This window comes from Temnothorax nylanderi, unplaced genomic scaffold (genome assembly GCF_030848795.1).
Source record: "Temnothorax nylanderi isolate EJ_2023f unplaced genomic scaffold, tnyl_v1.0 TNYL_tig0063_pilon, whole genome shotgun sequence".
Classification (NCBI taxonomy): Eukaryota; Metazoa; Arthropoda; class Insecta; order Hymenoptera; family Formicidae; genus Temnothorax; species Temnothorax nylanderi.
In genome coordinates this window covers 892,055-911,938 of record NW_027249125.1, presented here as the reverse complement: position 1 = coordinate 911,938, position 19,884 = coordinate 892,055, and the positions used below count along the sequence as shown (strand labels likewise).

Genomic DNA, 19,884 nt, shown 5'->3' with positions numbered 1-19,884 from the left:
AATATCCCAAAGAATGAAATATTGTCCGTTCTCGTCGACTTATCCCACAATACATGAAGTTATCTCGCGACGCGGAAAGTCGGACGATAACAAGAGACGTGAAAATGTATAAATCACGCTGCAGAAAATCCGACTTCAACTCCTTCCTATCATACGGACTACCCGGCGAGTCGACGGGACAGATATAATATATCTTTTATATGCGCGACGCGCAAGAATCCCATCTTATAAATTCCACGTTCGGAGGGATGCGTTCGCGGCGGCTGGTTTCGGGGGCCACACCGGAGATCATAATCGCGCAGTTAACCCACTTTGTTAAAAGTTTTAGAAAAAAAAAAAAAAAACTGACCTAAATTTAATTTTCTCAAACTCTTCGCGCGCTTCAAGATCATTCTGTCAAGTTCTTAAGCGAACGGAATCACTTTTGCGCTAAATCCCCTTCAATGCCATTAAAGATCGACGATCCGGTAGAGTTAAATGGTCAACTTCTTTTACACGCTGTTCGACTTCACGACCCAAAGACCAAATCGCACGTGTCAATTGTGATCATTCGGAACGCGCGTAACATAATAACGCTTGTTACCGTATGCTACGGACGTCATATAATGTTCGCCAAAGTGTTAACACGCTAACCACCATGTCGACGACCGATGGCTAACACAATGTTGTGTCAACCACCAACAGGTAACGTATTAAAGCGATACGTCGACAAATTGAATTTCGCAAGCCGCAGCCAAAGCGCAGTGCTGTAACTACGGGTAGACAATTTTGCGCTCCAGTAAATTACGTAACGCGCAGCCTTGGAAAATTATAACGACAATTAAAAGTTGTTGTGATTTACAGTCTTTGATCATCACTCCGTTTCTTAAAAATAATTAACACTAACTAACAAAGTAGAAAAATTGCATTTGTCTTGTGCCATCGGCATCTAGTACATCCAGATTTTATTCAGTTTGATTTATTTCCTAAATCTGGATTTTTGTCGTTATATTCCTAATAATTCTGGAAAAATAAAATTAAGAATATACAATAATTTTTTAAAATTTAATAAATAAAACTGTGTACTTTGACAATTTTCCCAAACTTTATATCAGCTACATTAGATTTATCAGATCACATTTATATAAATTTTACGTTCTTACGCTCATCATTTACTTGTTTGATGGTGCTACGTGCCTGTCAAAGTGCATCCTGACCTATCTTATACCTCAAGACTACCGCATTCGATAACCGTAGCGGATATTGTTCGAGAGAGAAATGTAAGCAGAGATAGAAATCGGCGAGTTGGTGAAAAAGGAAGCTCGACCCCGTCACATCCCGTGCGTCCGAAGAATTTCCATTACCTTAGAGACGCCCCTTTTCGCTCGTCTTTCTGTTTTCCTTTCCTTCTCTCCTTTTCTTCGAAGGCAGGAAAACCGATGAAAGGAAAAAGAGGAGTAACGGGAGGAAGGCAGAAATAAATGACGCTGAGATAGAGTTACGCGCGACTGTGTGTCGCATTCCGAGCAAATTCTTTTCAAATATCTCGCGATACTACCGGTATGTGTGTAAACTTTATTATATAAACAATATTTTTCTCAGAGCACCCCGCGGACACGTTATTTTATTATTTTTCTTACATAAAAGTTACAAGCAGGCAGGTATTTAAAAGTGCGAAATCTTCTCGAGGCGTCTTGAATCCATTGTGATACATTTCCAAGACGCTTGTTTCCTTATTACGATTACATCCAACACGATTTAGTTGAAGCTCTTGAAATTGCGGTCGTGCCGCAGGAAGCAGCCGCTTGCGATTTTATCCGATCTTTAGAATTTCATTTCTAGCGATAAAATTTATTTTATTTCCCCGGTGTCGATTCCAAGGTAAGGAGGTGGAACCGAGGAGGTACTTATCGCGCGTCTTTTACGGGTCTGAGATCTAAATTACGGCCGCGGTTTTCGGGTCAACCGGGTATCCTCGGGGATGTTTTCGAGAAGAAAACGACTGGCATGACGCAAAATAGATGAGGTAGGCGCAGAAAAAACGGCGGCGGAAGGCGTGGAAAGTCGCTTTAATTGAAAATTTACTTGGTCCCACGTTCAGTTGCTGGGACACGGAGACAAAAATGGTTTCATTTCCAGCTGCATCCGATCCTCCAATCCATTTTCTCGCTCGATCCCTTCATTCATTTGAAGCAACCAACTTGCTTCACAATAGCACGCTTAAAGTGCCCTATCAAAGCAGATCTTTTTAATAACTTTTCGTAAACAATACGTACGATAGTATCGCACCTTGGAAAAAAGAGTTACAGCTCAAAAAAAAGGGTATCTTCGAAAAGCGAAATTGATAAAAATTCAATTCAGAGTTATAGAATTATTATAGATTTGATTCTATCGAGCGATTAAGGTATAGAATTTTGTTTATTAAAAAGAATATAAAAAACTAAACTAGAAAATTCAAATAACGATACAATATTTATGTGTAATACAGATAGCAAATAAAGTTTATTAATATTGCGCTAGCGTAGCAATTGAGAGAGGAAAGTCAAAGCTAATTGGTTAGTTTCTCAAATTATGTCCTGCGGTATACTCTGAAAATATTGATTTGCCTGACGGTAAACGAAAACCATTCGTCATTTCCATCAAACGCTTTTTACGAGCAGTTTTCTAATTTACGGTGCCAAGTTCGCGATAAGTTTAATGAAGCGCGCCATGGACCATTTAACTTCTAATCTATAGGAGCTAAAAAAATGAGAGAATGGTGCAAAATGCCGAAAGAAGCGGAAAAAAGGGGCATCGCGTCTTATGAGAAATTTACCAGAGAAATGCCGATTAAATAAATTAGGAAGTTGGAAAATAGGGATGTGGAATATTACAGAACGTGATGTGGCTTTCTATATAACTTTTTAACTTTCCCAAAAATTAGACCAGTGTAAACGATTGAAAAAAAGTCAGATGTAAAAGCTCGGTTCAATATTTGACGTCAATTATTAATTGAATATCGCTCCTTTCTCCGAATAAAAAATTTAGATATTGGATTGGTTTGTCAGAATTAAAATAGTTACCCGCATGCAGGTCGAAATCGTCATCGTTAGAATTACCTTCGAATTGTATGTTGCCATTTGAAATAGCCCACATAGAGATAATGAACTTCGTTTGGTGCCGCCAAATCTAGATTGAAAAAGCTGGAATTCCGAGCTTGGAACTGGACGTAATCTACTTCAGCTTTCTCTGGCGATTAGATTACGCGTCTGTGATATATTTTTTTTCAGTAACAAACGATGTAACGCGCGTTGAGAATGTTATAAAAAATATCGTCGGCATGAAAAAATAAAACTCTGGATGCTACGCGCTGGATCAGTTATCAAACGTTTTATTACTTATATGTATTAAGCGTTCGTATCATTGCGTAATAACATAATAGAAAAGATGATTATAAATATGATGTAACATAATCACAAAGTTAATAATACGTTCTCAACGAACAGGAGTTAATTCTCGTATTCCTTTTTCCGCCAACTTTTTCATTTCCTCGAGCATTTCGGTCGTCGCTTTCAATGCTAAATACGCACGCTGGCTCATATTTATTCCGGTTAGGAGCGCGAATGCGATATATATCGCACTGCGAAGATAATGAAGTTCACGGTATGGCGGTGCGGCGAATCTAGATCGGAGAGATCTTGAGTCGCATGCTTAAAGCGGCCAGGTGATCCGCGGTCCGCGTAATCCACTAGATCTCCCTTTTATCTCACCCGTCCCTTTCGCGACCTCCTCGGGAAGGGAATTATAAGGGCGCATTGACGGTGCGACCGGGGGCGAACAGAGAGGGAGGGAGAGACAGAGAGGGAGAGAGGTGATTTTCGCGAGGTGCCATTACGATCGCCTGTAATTGGCGAGTCTATGTGCCACTTTTAATTGCGGCCACGCTCGTTTCAACAGGAACGTTTCTGGACTACCCTCCGGCGCGGTGCCTCGTAATCACCATTCATTGATTCATTTGCCCATTGCACCCAAACCTAGAGCGCGTCAAAAACGGCTGCTGATTAATTACTTCATATAGACACGTCAGATGTGAAAAGGTGAATACACTTTTATATTCCTTCATGATTATACGTGTATCCCAAAAAGTCAACGGCAATTTAATCGGTCTTCTGAGTTTTACTGGCTATGGTATTCGCCAGTGAAGCTATCGACACGAAAAAGTACATTTTTACGTAAGAGTGTGCAATAATATGTATAATATGCAGTAATATAGATAGATCGTATATATCATACACAGAAATATATTTTTCCTTCAAGCAAGAGAGATGCGAAATGGCGAGCGCATTTTCACAAGACCATCACGAGCGACCGTGACTGCATACACAACTTACTGAAAATGCTCCTCGCGCAAGAGTGACTTCGCTACTCACTCACAGTGCACGTAACGGCCGAGTTATTAAAGTTATGATAACCAACCCGTAGCGACAGCATGCAACCCCGGCTTTCCTACGATGGCCATCAAATATTACGTCGGGGAATGTATAGAGCTTTAGCCCTTGAACGTGCATAATTTCCTAATAAATCTCGCAAAAGCTCAACAGAATAATGACTTTGATCATTTTAGATTGAATAATCGGAATATTATTATCGAAATTTAAAACTTCTTTAAAGATCATCTAAAAGAATAAAAAGATTCGTTTTCAAGAGTTAATATCATTAAAAATAGATACTGCGAGCTGTTAAAAATTCTTCCTATGTATCTATAGGGCTTAAATTGATATTACGATATAAATTGGTATTAAAATTTGCAAACGTCCTTAATGGAAAATTGATTGTACACTTCTTTCTATAAATTCTTAATCTCCGGCATTAAATATTTTGATATCAAATTAAAATTTTGATATTTTACTGTCAAGAAAGGTCCTCGAATATTTTTCTCTATCTAAGATAAATTAAATTTCTATTAAGGGGGTAAAACTTAGGCAATCAATAAAATACGACATTTTATTTACTCCTCCCCGACTCGGAAAAAGTTTTTCATGTCTTATTGGTTCTCGTCGTTTGTAACTAAAAAATTGTAAATATTCTCATGATTGAATCGACTTTAAACTGGCCGAAGAATACGCCAATCTGCGCCATCAATTCAGACACCCTGTATTTTTTTCCGTTGTGCTCGCGCCAATGTACGCATTGACTGTAACGTATTTTAACGAAGCCCATTGTAGATCGGCTGAATAAAGTCAGACGGTTTCGATGATCGAGAATAAGAGCCTCGAGATATCCTCCGGTCGTGTTCTCGTCACAAATCAAAGTGTGCGGTGCGAGGATGTGTAAAACCAGCGTCACTGGGGTCGGTGGGGTGCGCTGTCGATTGAATGAAATATCGCGGTGGAAGATCGAGCTGGATCGACTCTATTAGCAGAGGTCGCCGAGGACCGACAAGGTGGCCGGGAAAGAAATCGTATCTCACGAAGAATTACGACGGTCGTCTCGCGACCGTCAAGGGCCACAAAAGAGCAAAATGTGACTAAAGGTCCCGCCGTAATCTCGCAAACGTCGGTCCATCTTGTTCTTCTCACTTCGCTCCTTGCCTTCAGATTTATTATAACTTAAATTTTATATAAATATGTCGCGTGACAGCATTATGAAGAATTAGCATGCCGTAAAAAATCACGTACGCATTTATAAAAGTTTATATCAGTTTATATCAGATTAAAGTAGACGTATAAATATACTGTGATGGAGTGTAATTGTAAGCCTGCAAATCCATGAATCTGCGACTTGACTTGAAGAATAAGATGAATGGCATGAGTTTCGGACAACATGGAATAGGCGTGGCAGATGATCCGACTCATCCATTAAATCGTCTAGTTGAAAAGATGTTAATGCCATTCGTAGTACGTAAATTAATGTGTCAGATATGATACCTTATTAATATATCGAGATATAAAATCAAATTATAAGAAATAAAGTTTCCCATTTTTTCTTATTAGAAAAAATTCTTTATTAAAGTCGACAATTTCTCTTTATCTCAAATTTCATTTACCTATTTCCTACTTCAAAAATTAAATAATTCACGCGATAATGTTTCGGAGTGTGATAGAAAAACATAGATGTATTACAAATACACATTTCTCGGAAGAACTACGCATCATTAATTTCATTAGGAGAGATAGGAGATTTTTGCATGATTAACGGAAGGTTTATGAAAAGATAAAAATTATACGGGCGTGCGAGGTAGAAAATACGCCGATAAAGGCTCGAGGCTAATGTTTAATACGCGTTAAGTCTTCATAAATTGTCTCTTTTTTTACAGAGACTGCGTAGAAGCTTTAAATTTTAAGGTGATTATGAAGTTAGAAATGCTAAGCGGAATTTTCACTCTCGAACTTTAAAGCTAATGTAATAAAATCTGGACGGCTGTCCCTATTAGAAATGAAATCTTTTTTTTTATTGTTCAGAGGAAATTTTGTGATGTTGGAAAAAGACTAAGGAGGTAAAGATATCAATTTTCCGAAGAATAAAATCTACGAATGCGTAGAGTTACATACGTATAATATTAATCGTGAGAACAATTAACAAACTATTTGATGTCGTAGAGATTGTAAGAGATAAAATCAATATTATTAAGTCATTTATGTACATACTGCAAGATTTTTGTAATTTCAGTTCTTACATGTATTAATCGCAAGAGAACTCGGCAAGTTATACTTGATGCGCTTTAAGGATTTGCTTGTAACTTTGTTGAGACACCGCGTATATCGATTTCGCGAATCTCTCTGACAAATCATCGGTACGATCTTGCAGGAATGTCAGCCGGAATTTCTGCACGATCTCGTCCTGAAGATGAAGGCCTATATTTTCACCCCCGGCGATTCGATATGTCGGAAGGGAGAGGTCGCCCGTGAGATGTTCATAATAGCCGACGGTATTCTAGAGGTGATCAGTGAAACTGGTCGAATCCTCACGACAATGAAGGCCGGGGACTTCTTCGGCGAGATTGGTATACTCAACCTGGACGGGTTGAATAAGTGAGTAAAATTTTCCTGGTCCTTTCCCGGAGTGTGATCGCGTTAGAATATCCATAATGGATGTACTTCTCATCTCGCGTAACGCGGAGTTGAGATAATTGTACGAAGCAGCAAAAAAGACTCATTTCTTTAAGTATAATTGTAAATTCTGAAAAAAGATATTTATTGGTATTTCGGAGACGTGACGAGAAATATTTCTGAAGAATTAACTTTTCACAAATTTCATGTAAATTGCAGCCACAAAGTTTTATGTGCGCTCTTAATTAAATCTTGCAATTAGGAAAATTCTTAAAACCAAAAACTCGGAAAAACTTTCAGACGCACAGCCGACGTTCGTTCGGTGGGTTACTCCGAGCTGTTTAGCCTCTCGCGGGAGGACGTGCTGGCAGCGATGAAGGACTACCCGGAGGCGCAGTCGATCCTGCACAGCCTCGGCCGAAAGCGGCTGATGGAAGCGCAGAGGGTAGCGCGGTCATCGCGCCGGCCTACATCCCCCGGTCACGACTCGTCCGACAACAGTACCGGCAAGAGGATCGTTGACAAGCTGAAGAGCGACGTGAAAGGCCTAAAGAATGTCCTGCGAAAGAGCAGGCGTAACACACGGCCGGAGGAGAGCCTGGAGCTTCAGCCACTGGCGCCGAAGGCGCCAGTTCTGAAACGGCAGCAGAAGATCGACGACGGCCAGGACCTGTCGTTGCCCAATACCCAGGAGCAGCCGGTGTCACCGCTGGGCGCCGGTTTTCCGCTGCTGTCCAGGCTCAGGCTGTTGAAGGAAAAGGAGGAGAGGGAGGAACGGCACAACCTGATGGACACGTCGAGCTACGCGACAGAGCCGCACGCGCCGCCAGTTTCAGAGGCCTTGAACCCCATGAATCCGAACCTGCCGTTCCTGCAGAGGATACTTCTGCTGAAGAAGAACGAGCAGGAGATCACCCAAGTGGAAAGGGAGATGCCCCCTAAGGAGTCCCTGTTGCCCAGGAACACCATTCCCGAGGAGACGAGCACGCAATCGGACGAGCAGTCGTCCTCGGGTCGTCAGAGCGTCGCCGTGACCGCCGTGACCACCGTGACCTCGCAGGTTGAGACGCGCGTGGTCAAGGCGCTCAAGAAGCCCTGGACCACGCTGAAAAACGCGTCGTTGACAACCGCCAAGGACAATTCGCCGCAGAGAAGTCCACCGGCCAGGAAGCTGCAGCAGACCAAGATGTACGCCTCTGTTGACGACCTCTCGCCGGAGTACTGCGGTCTGCCGTTTGTCAAGAAGCTCAAAATCCTCAATGAGAGGCAGAAGCTGGCCGAGCTGGAGAAGGCAGTCAGGAGCTCGTCCCTCGATTGCGGTGAGAATGCCGAGCCGGAGTTCGACAGCAACCTTACGAGGAGCCACTCGGAGGCCTGTGCCATTGAGTATGCCAGGAAGCTGGCCAAATTTAATCTAGTAAGTAAATTCTCATTACATAATGAACTTTTTATTTTTATTATTTCTACATATTGATTAGTTAAAAAAAAATAATATCAGATTCTGATATTAGTGATATTACGAATTAGATTGTAATTTCTTCATTTTTTTCTATATAAATCCGATTCTTTAAAGGCAAAATTCAATATTATCGGATCTTATTATTGCCTCTTTCCTTTTTATTATTTAAAAAAATGTGGATAAATGTGCTGGCAATGATAAAATATATGTATATATCCTTCATGATATGAAGGATATAGTCCTTCATATTAAAAGTTCTATATAGGGTCTCTTTTTGAACAGATTTTAAATATAGAATAATTTTCCATAAGAAATTAAATCAACAGTGTAGAATATAATTAATTCAGACTTTATTTTTCGAGAAAAATGGATAACTATTTTGGCGATTTCCGGAGGTATAGATATACTGTTTGAAGGATTTTGTTTAATACAATAACGATAATAATTAATAATCAATAACTAAGGAATACAAGAGATCGTATATGATATACAATCAAAAGGAAAACGCCAAGATTAAACGGTCAGGATTAAACTGCTCTTGATTGATTATCACTTTAATTATGTGATTGTGCTATTCTAGCTATTACAGGTAAAATTCACTCTAAGCAACCAAGATCCAGTCTTGACCGTTTTCCTTAATTTGATTATTTCTTAATAATAATCATTAATAGATGCAGAAGAGAGAAAGACTTTAATTTAAATACAATACAATTGTTTAATATCGAATTTCTTTAACTAGGAACTTTTGTTTTATAACAGAATCGACAAGCGGCGGGGTCGTCGGCGACGGAACAGCTGTCGCCGGAGAACGAGACACTCGAGAGGCGGAACCTGAAGAGCATCCTGAAGAAACTGTCGGCCAGCAGTAGGGCCGGCAGTTCCGAGACCGCGGTTACGATCACGCCGGATCGCGAGGCCGCGACCGCCGAGCTTAGAAGGCTGATGAGAGCGCCGACGATCGAGGGTTACGCCGCGCGGCACTCGAAGCTGTCCAAAAGCGTGACCTTCAACAAGTACACGCTGCAGAGCCCGCCGTCCGAGCAGCCCCTGCAGCTGCCATCGAATTACTCGCTGTCCGACACTCAGGATCAGCCGTCACTGCTGCCGCCCAATAAATTTAGTTTCCGTCCTGTGAGCAGTGCCGGTGGTGTCCTGCAAACGGTGTCCCGGCCGCGGGAGAAGGAGTGCCTGGGCGAATTGCTCTCCGGGGTCGGCGAGGTCATCAAGGCGGGCCTGGTGAGTGAAGAGAGAGAGAGAGAGAGAGAGAGAGAGAGAGAGAGAGAGAGAGAGAGAGAGAGAGAGAGAGAGAGAGAGAGAGAGAGCGCCTGCCGTTTCCTTTGTTCTTGCTTTCAATGGACAAGCTTTGTGTACCGCCCCCTGTCACCACGCGGGAGTGCCTTTGTCAAAGGGCCGTTCTCGTTAGAGACACGAGAGACGCCCTCGACAACACTCTCAATATCGATATTTATTGACAGTACAAATAATCAATCTATCGGAGGAAATAAGTTCAAGCGACATCGCTCTCTCTTACCGGTAATTTATGTTTAATTTTAAATTGTTTTAAATCTGCTGTTAACTTGTCTTCCCTCGTGGAGCGGAAAGAGGCCATATGCGTGTTGTAATTCCGCGAATTTAAGCCCGTCATCATTCTAAGTGTGTTTCTCAAAGTCTCCAACTTGGTACTCATCGTCGCCAGATGTACGTCCATCAAGCTCATCAATTATCCAACTCCGCTCGCAGAAGTTCCCCATTACGCCGTGTGACACACGACGGTTGTCCCGATTAATCATACTGCCGCTTTTGACGTTGCAGGACGACATGCAGAGCAAATTCGAGCGACAGTTCACGTCGTTGGAGCTGGAGGTCCACAAGCGTGACGAGATAATATCACAGCTACAGTCGCGGATTCAGCAGCTGGAGCGACGGAAACTGCGGGGTGCGGACGACTCCGGCGGGGACAGTACCGAGCACGACGCCTCTATGGAGGAGGATCTCGAAGACGATCATCCCTTCATGCGTGACAGCTCCGTGGACACCGTTCTTGGGTCCATACGGTCCCGTGACCGGCATTCGTCCTCGTCGGTCGGTTCGAGCTCGCGCAGCAGGCGATCGTGGGAAGAACACTCGGAGAAAGAAACCCTGGAGCTGCAGGAGCTGCCGAACTCGATAGTGCCGCAGAGACTGCCGCGGGAGGATATTGCGATCGACCTCGAATCGAACAGCGACAGCAGATCGGACGAGGAATTTGACATCTGCGGGCGTCGCAAGGGTGACAGCGATGAGGGCGACGAGGAGGACGACGAGGAAGAAGAGGAAGAGGAGGAGGACGACGACGAGGACGACGATGACAAGATCGTGCGGCAAGACGGCTACAACAATTGGGAGGTCGCCCTGCTGGCGAAGCAGCTCGAGAAGAGGAGAAGAAGCGGCGATAACGCCAGCCCGGGTTCCTAGCGCATTAATGAGATTCTAGAAATACTGTGTTACCTCACGAACACGTTACGCTCCGACGGATGGTGCAATCCGCTGGCTGGGTCCAGCGGTAGTGCAGCTTTTTGCGAACACGATCATCGCCCATATTCACAGTTAGTAGACTTCGATAGTATGACTAGCTGCAGTGAGACTATGATGTAGTCCGATCTCGTAGGGCGTTGTTGATAATTCTTTCTCCCTATTTTTTTCATCCGTTTCATCTAATTTAGTTTTCAGTATCTGTGATAGGTCTCCAACTCGATGGATCGGCGACCCTGTAATAATTTTCTCTTTGCATCGCGCCGATATTTTATCTCGCGTACAAAACAAGTACTTTTGTCTCCTTTCTCAGCCTTCTCCTTATCTGCTTTTCTTCTTCGATGTTAAAGCGATTTTATCGCAGATATAACTAGTTCAAATGATTTGGTTTTTCTCTCAAACGTACATTGGATTGTAAATATTCACAGGTGTGCCTGAGGAAATATTATACATGGGATTCTTCTCTTATTATATAGACATCCTATAATTGAACGTACAAGATATCTCGGAGTAGCTATATACCAATAGCAAGATTTGCGACTTACAGGGAGTTTCTTAAACGAATTTGAATATTTTCTAGGGCAAAAATCGAAACTTGGGCTAGAATGCCGCGCAACAATACCTAAACACCATTACATCTCATTGACAGAAATATATGTATCTTTCTGCCATTTTGTTGACAATGTCCGAGCGCTCTTCTCTGCTCTTCCCGGTTTATCCATTTAATCATATTCCTGAAAAGCTGCACCACGAACGAATGGAGATATTAGTCGGTTGTACGAAGCGAGAGGAGGAATAAATAATTTTAGAAAAAAAAACAGAGAAAAAGAGAGAAGGAAAGCGAAAGATATAAACAGAGAGATATAAATATAATTTGAAGCGACAGAACTTAATGAGAATATATTACGTATACTGACCAGACCAAGCTCAATATTTCTAGAGTCTTTACAAGATACGTCTATTAAGCGACAAATGATTATTAAAGTAAGAAAAAGAGAATTATTAAGATCTTGTACATATTAGTCGATAATTTATTTATTTATGAGCGAAAGAGGAAGAGTGAATGCAAGAGAGTAAGATTGTGGAGAGAGAGAGTAGGAGATACAAAATATAAAAGTTAGTGCAAGAATGAATTTTACTGGATTACAAGGAGAGAAGCATTTTAGATGCTGATATGTACCTAATATGCGGACGAAAGGAACATACAATAAAGCAAATGTTTTCAAACGTCGCAATTGTCATACCCTAATCCCCGAGCAATAATTTTGGCAGCTGTTTCGTAATTGGTTTATCGTAATTTTTTTAACATAATATCTATATATGAATAACGCGAAATATGTATTTTATGTTAAAATTAGACAAAAATAATATACTAATTTAATAAATTTATTAAATAATATTAAATAATATATTTTATTGAAACTTCATGGAAAAATATCACAATTAATATCTATTTTTATTCAGATTTTAATTGAACATTTGACTATATTGATATCGATTAATGCTGAAAACGATCATTTTTTATCATTTTTGTTTTTATATTAATATTTTATTTCTCGTATAAAAAATAAGATTTGAAATTTATTAACTTTTTATTAATTATCTCCATTATTGAATAATTCATGAAAAATCAGAAAATTTAAAATTAAATTTTAAAATTAGCCTTTCTGAGTAATTAATAAAATAAAAATTTGAAAATTCTATATTTACATGAGAAATGATAAGACATATGAATTTAAAAAACAAAAACGCTAAAAAATAATTATTCTACACTATTAATGTAATAAAAATACTTTATCTCAAATTTACACCTGTTATCGTAATTTTAATGTCATTTCCAATTTGTATTTCTGCTTATCTTTTGGATTAATAGTAAACTGATAGTAAATCATTGCAGTAACAGCCTGCAATTGTCAGAAATTTTGTCGTAAAACGATGCGCTTCGGGATTCAAATCACGCGCCACGGCCGACTGGCGAACTGTGGGGCGCGCGGATCAAGCGTAGCGCCACGCAAAGGCTCGCGACATAACCTGCAACCACAATAATAACAAAAGGCGTCGCGACGGACTTTGTTATCAAAATACTGCGGAGTCATATCTCGGGGCCACGGTTTTTCGCGCGGTACGCGCCGATATTATTGTGATGCCGAGTACGTGAACCGTATCGCGGACGGTTTCGACAGGATGGGCGACATACGGGCTGGCCTCGAGGACCTGAAGTTCGACGGTGCTCTGTTTGCCAAAGTTAAATACTACGTCAGCGGCGAGGGCGACCCGAAGGTACGTTACAGTTCCCGCTTGTTTCCCGCGTTTTTCCCGTCCCGATGGCCCGGCGGATCCAACAGCCGTGAGATTCGCTGCTGTCGCAGCTGACCGCGCGAGCTACGATGCCCCCCCCGAGAGTTAAGATGCTCATTTTTTCCTCCGCTGTGAAACTGATGTATCTCGATCGTCAACGGAGGTTATAGCTTGGAACACCATTTCACATAAATGTCGTCCTATTGTTGGACTGCTTCTCTTTCCTGTAATATTTTTTTTTCTAATATTTGAAATGGCAATGCTGAATTATTTCAGATTTATATGCGTGGCGTTAGAAGATGTTATTGTTTTATTAACTACAGGCAATATACTTTTACAGATTTTGAATTTATTGCAAGAAGGTGGGGCTGAGAGGTCTAATTATTTTAGTGATTTCGTTACACATCTGATAGCAGGCAATGAAGCATTAGAAAATGATATCTCTGAGGCGAAGGAACTGTATGACATACCAGCAGTCACACAAAACTGGATTTTGTATTCCGTTAAGTGCAACAAGCTTCTGCCGTATCCTTTTACGAAAGACTGATTTTAATATTAATATTTTGCACGCTCACAAGCATAGACACACGTACTAGCAGTTATGACAATGGAATTATATTTGGAATTATAATTTTTGTATAAATGTTTTCATATTCTAAATAAGAAATTTTTAACGAGTTTTTAGAAGAGACATAATATAAAAAAATGTTAAAGACAAAAAGTTTACATTTAAAAGACACTTTGAGATAGATTATTAAACATACTATTGAATTTATGAACGTATATTTTCTTAATGAATTTATTTAAATAGGACGCAATATTTCTCACCAGAAGAGAATCAGTTGTTCTCGAACATATGTGTCTGCTTATCTCAGGTAAGTCGAGCAGACAGTAAGTCTCTATGGGCGATGATAACATTGCAAGGTGGCAAATGTCAGCTACGCTTGGACAGATATTGCACTCATTTGGTTGCGGCCAAAGCAAACGGTGTAAAGTACGAAGCTGCTACGAGACACCATATACCCGTCGTAACGCCTGACTGGATAACGGAATGTTGCAAAAAGGGCACTCTCGTTAGCGAAGTGGAGTATCATCCTAGACTGTTAGTGTCTCCAAATAGCTCGACAGCCATGATTACTGGATTCATGGACGAAGACACGGATAATAACGTTGCGCAAGAGGAGCAAGACAGGACTAAGGCTATGTTGGAGCAACTCAAGCAACGTATGCCATGGAATCAGCCGAGTCCACCAGTGTCTTCGAGTGCTTCGCACAGCCTTGGTGCGACCAGTACAGTGACAGTTCCTTATTCGGCGAACGGACAAAATACCGCGAACATACAGCCGCAACCGCATGTTTCACGATCAGTTTCCTCGACCAATTTGAGCACTTCCACAGTTGCTCCATCAGTCTCTGATCAGGATGTTAATCAAACGAACTGGCTTCCACAGACATCTCAGCAAAATAACATTTCTCAGCAAATAAAAACTGCACCGTCACAAATGCAACAGCAAGAGCTGTCCCCACAACAACAACAACAGCAGCAAATAAATATGCAACATCAACTAATACAGCAGCAGCAATTAACATCGCAGCAGCAATTAACGCAGCAACAACTCACGCAGCATCAACAACAATTGCAGCAGCCATCATATAACCAACAACAACTTTTAAATCAGCAGCAGTCGCCTCAGATACAGCAACAACAATTAGTAGGGCAACAGCAATCTATAACGCCTCAACAGCAACAACAATCAATAAATTCGCAATTACCTCAGCATCAGCTAAACACACAGCAACAGCAATTATTAACGCCGCAACAAAAGCAATTAAATCAACATCAAATTATTCAGCAACAACAATTACAGACTCAGCAGCCACTTTTGACACAACAGCAGCAGCAAGTGCAATTGGCAGCTCAGCAGCAGCAGCAACAACAGCAAATAGTAATGCAACAGCAGCAGCAACTACCTTCTCAACAGCAACAAATAGCAGGTCAACATCAATTGACTCAACAACAAACTCCGCCGCAGCAACTTACTCCCGAGCAAAGGCAACTTATTTTGTTGCAACAACAGCAGCAACAGCAAAAGATACAACAGATCTCACAGCAACTACAGCAATCTGCTCCGCAGAACTCCCAACAATTTGTCATAAGGGACGGTCAATTACAGCAACAGCCACAAAATCAGCAGTTAATCGGACCGAATCAACAAGGATTTATCGTTCAACGAGACTCACAGTGGCAGCAACAGCAATATCACTTGCAATTGCAAAGGCAACAGCAACAGCAACAGATTGGACCTCAGAGATCCGGAGCACAATGGAATCAACAACCGCCTCAACCTCCCCGACAGTTGATTCATTTGGACGCACAGACACATCAGCAATTGCAGCAAATGGACCCGCAACAGAGGGCTCAGTTCATTCAGAGGATTCAAAAGCATCGGATATTGCAGAGACAGGTGCAGAATCGCCCGGGACAGCAAGGTTCGCACATCGCCGTTATAAGGAGCCCTGGTAAACCAGTACAGCCAGGCAATTTACAGTGGGTTCAGCAAGCCCGACCGCAGATGATGGGACCACAACTCGCGCAAACTCCAGGACAGAAGCCGGTACATCCTGGAGTACAGCCACCAGCATTGGCTCCAATAAATTCTTCCAATCAAGTCATTGTGTCAGCCGGCCAGGCTGTTCAAGGTCCACAAGTGTCACAAACAGGACAACCATTCCAACAGGGACAGTTGATCCCTCAACAGTTGGCGCAATTGCAGTTACAACAGAAACAGCAACAGATGGTTAGACTGCAACAATTGCAGCATTTACAACAACAACAGCAGCAGCAACAGGGCGCGCAGCAAGAACCGTCGTTAACGTCCCTACCGAATAACGCGCAAATTCCGCCGGATCAGCAGCTTGTCGTGAACGCTAAAACAAAAACTGCGCTAGCAAATATGCTAACTAACAGATTGCAAGGTGCTGCCGAGGGTAGCGCAGCTGGCCAGTTGCGATTGATGACTGCGCAACACCGACCTCCACCCCCACCTTCACAGGACCCGCAACTCTTAGCCGCTTATCAGAGAAGAACTCTAGGGAATATAACGAATGGCGCACCACCAGGTATAAAGATGCAATATGCTCCAGTTATGCCACAACCTAAGGCTCAATTTTACGGTCACAATCCAAATCTGAAATGTACGTTTCTATCTTTTTTTGTTATCTTATCATAATATTATTTAATGACTAGATAACATAACATAAGATGACATAAAATACGACCGACATATGACACAATCAGATAACATGATACACAATTAGATAACATTTTATATAACATTAGTAATATAATGATTTAAACAGTTATTTTATTCTTATATTTATATATAAATCTGATATTGTTATATTGTCATCAATGAGAAAATAATATATATATTTTTAGTGCCGCCAGAACTATTTTTGTTAGGATGTATCTTCGTTATTGTCGAATACGACGTGCAGCGTCCTGATGACGTTCCAGTTTGGAAACAAGTTATTGAGAGACATGGTGGCGAAGTGGAGTCGCAATATTGTACTCGTGCAACGCATGTATTAGCCATCACGCAGAAACATCCGACTGTGGTGCAGGCGTTGCGCGAGGGAAAACGTTGCGTCAGTGCACATTGGCTTTCCGACGTTGTCAGTAAGCAGCAAGTAATCCCACCTTGGCAGGTTCTTCATTTTCCAACGCCGTTTAGCTTAACTGAGCTTCCATGTGGCAAGCACATCATATCGCTTTCCGGATTCGAGGGAGAGGAACGAGCAAAAGTCAAAATCATGTTAGAGGCTTTGGGCGCAAAGTACACGAATTACTTTTCCAGACACAATACTCTTCTTGTTTGTAGAAGGTACTGATCGTGTTTTTCGGCTGTTATATTTTAAATGTACTATTTATTAATTGTTTACGTTGTGCCACGTAATGTTTTAATGTTCTATTAATTGACAGTTTAATAATCATTTGATTCTTATATAACATTTATATTTGAAATGAACTTTAGGCCAGAGGGACAGAAATATAAAAGAGCACGCGAGTGGCAAACCGCTGTGGTAAACGCACAATGGTTGATAGATTTACTTTGCGGGCAGATGAATGCTTTGCATCAACTTGAGTGCCCCAAGTATCAACAGTTTAGTCTGAGTAATCCTTTCAAACTAGATTATTCACTAGTGCCTCATCTCATGGGTATAATTTACTTATTAGATTATCATAAAATAATTATATATTTGACATTAAATGTTATATACCAAACTCTTATCAAATTTTATGATTTTAGTTGCTTGGAAAATGCCAATAAATATTTCGCAAGAATCGTATGATAAAGTAAAACAGGTTGGTCAGGGTCCAAATTCGATCAGAAAACACAAAAAGCCACGCCTGGATGGCCCACTGTTGAATAAGGATCCACATCTTCTGGGTCTGGAAGAACCGATTGTCATTAGCAATCCTGATCCTCCGCCACCTGATAAACAACCAAGAATACTATTTTCGGGTATTAACCCTAAAAATCATGCCAAGGTATTAAATAAATACCATTTATTTGGCTTTTTGGAATATCCGAAATTATAAAAGGGCACCCATTTTTTTGCAATTAATATTTTCCTATTAACTCTTCTACATATTTCACTGTTAAGTGCTTGCATTATTATTTCTACTTGTACTTATTATTTATTTTTACTTGTACTTATTGTTATTTTTACTTATACCATCTTGTCCCTTTTATCCTGTCGTCCCTCCTCGATCGTTCATTGTCTGAAAATCTTTCGCGTTATTCTAATAATTCTCATCTTTACTTGCATTTCTCCAGCTTATGCCTCCAGTTCTTTTCCATTTGTATATCCTTTTTTGTACATCTTACCCATATTCTCCTAATACCTGCCGTCACACATACACACACTAACAGGTACTAACTTTATTATTTATTCGTAGTTACAGAAATCTATTAGTTGTAATATTATATTATTACTGCGTTCTGCTGCTGCAATTTTTTGAACAGAGTCTATGTAATTTTTAGAGGATTCGAGAATTGGGAGGTGCTTTAGCCGCTAGCTGGCGAGATGCCACTCATCTTGTAATGTCGGCACCATTACGAACGGTAAAATTATTGTGTTGTTTATCACGATGTAAATTTATCGTCAGTCTTCAATGGTTGCTCGAATGCTCTGCAAAAAACACTTTCGTGGACGAAAGTACATACGTGCTCAGCGATCCAGAATTTGAGAAAAATTTTAATTGCAATATCGAAAGAACTTTAGCGAGTCCCAATCGAGGAACAGTACTTAAGGTAACGGATTATATTTATCACTATATAGATTGATTTTTAATTGTACAATAAACACTAGGAATATTTTAAACATAGATGAAAATACGAGAGTTTGTTTTTAATGCTTTCCCATTTTTTCACTTAAACAGGGTAAAATATTTTATGTTACGCCGAGTGTGATACCATCTCCTTCGGCGATCGCGGAAATAATAGAAAGTGCAGGAGGTACAATGGAAAAGACGCGTAGAACAATCGCTCAAATACAAGAGCTGAATGCTGGGAAATTAAGTTATATTATCGTGACCCATGACAATGACCTCCATCTCCTTTCTGATGTCTTGCGTGCAAATATCAGTAAGTAATCAAACTAGTCTTTGATATTTTGTAATCACGTTCTCTTTGTACAAAGAAAGTTGATTATAAAGAAAAATGAGAAGTTAAGTAGATATTATTAAGCGTAATAAACATTGTGCATTGTACTAAACATAATTTTTTCCATTTAAATTTTTACAGATGTGTACAGTGCGGAAATCGTATTAGGCGCAGTTGCACGACAATATTTTCAACCTGATGCGAGTTAAGTCTAAGATGTGGTTACACTTTGCTATATTTTTATCCCTGTTATGGGCCTATCCATTTTTTAGTGATTTATTTTCGAAACGGAAACTTTGCTTACTTTCTGCAATGGGACAATAAAGATCATAATTTTATGATAAAAAAAAAGGAAATTATTTTTACACATTTTTACATCCACGCCATTTTCTTTCAATTGCACTTGGTATTATCTAGAGGTAACTATGCATTAAATTTTATACGTTTTATTGTTGTACAAGTATTTATATCATCTAAAAGTTTTATATAAAAGCGATATATTAATATTAGATTTTTTCATACAAATTGTTTGATTCATCTTGCACAATGCAATAATTGGAATGACATTAAAACTTGTCGGCAAAATTTTATAATTCTGAAGAAACTAAAAAAGAAAGATTATAAAATTTTCTTTGGAATTATTGTACGAAAATATGATGTATTTTCAAGTAAGATGTAAATTTCGTTTTATTCGAGTCAGCGCAAATTTAATGGAATCAAAGTGAGAGACGAGATTTGAAACAATTTCAAGTTTTGTGATTTGAGAAAATTCTTGGGATGAAATGCACGAAATTTCCAACGATAGTTTTTATATAATTGAGAGATGAAATATATTCGTCACCGTAATGTTCTCAAAAATATATCATGAAACAAAATAGATGAGAAGATATACGAGACTCGATTTTGTATATCTCCAATAGTCATTAGTCGGTGATATTGG

General features: G+C 40.2%; 2 protein-coding genes across 9 annotated transcripts in view; both read left to right on the top strand.

The window, feature by feature from the left end:
• LOC139773534 (uncharacterized) overlaps window positions 1-12,204 on the top strand; it is a 129,833-nt gene extending 117,629 nt beyond the window's left edge. For all 7 annotated transcript variants that reach the window (XM_071708036.1, XM_071708037.1, XM_071708032.1 and 4 more), the window contains 4 exons: window positions 6,766-6,989; window positions 7,308-8,424; window positions 9,226-9,702; window positions 10,279-12,204. In XM_071708036.1, coding sequence (XP_071564137.1) covers window positions 6,766-6,989; window positions 7,308-8,424; window positions 9,226-9,702; window positions 10,279-10,920 — 2,460 coding nt within the window. In that variant the 3' untranslated portion in view covers window positions 10,921-12,204. The remainder of the gene's footprint in view (window positions 1-6,765; window positions 6,990-7,307; window positions 8,425-9,225; window positions 9,703-10,278) is intronic.
• Window positions 12,205-12,998: 794 nt separating this feature from the next.
• Window positions 12,999-19,300, top strand: Ptip (PAX transcription activation domain interacting protein). Of its 2 annotated transcripts, none has more exons than XM_071708023.1 (9): window positions 12,999-13,257; window positions 13,616-13,800; window positions 14,087-16,470; window positions 16,715-17,159; window positions 17,310-17,494; window positions 17,586-17,827; window positions 18,324-18,593; window positions 18,722-18,926; window positions 19,086-19,300. In XM_071708023.1, the coding sequence occupies exons 1-9, from the start codon at window positions 13,162-13,164 to the stop codon at window positions 19,151-19,153; spliced, it is 4,080 nt and encodes a 1,359-aa protein (XP_071564124.1). In that variant the 5' UTR covers window positions 12,999-13,161; the 3' UTR covers window positions 19,154-19,300. The 2 variants fall into 2 exon arrangements, with proteins under 2 accessions (XP_071564124.1, XP_071564125.1); XM_071708024.1 differs by having other exon boundaries at window positions 13,005-13,257; window positions 13,666-13,800.
• Window positions 19,301-19,884: the final 584 nt, after the last annotated feature.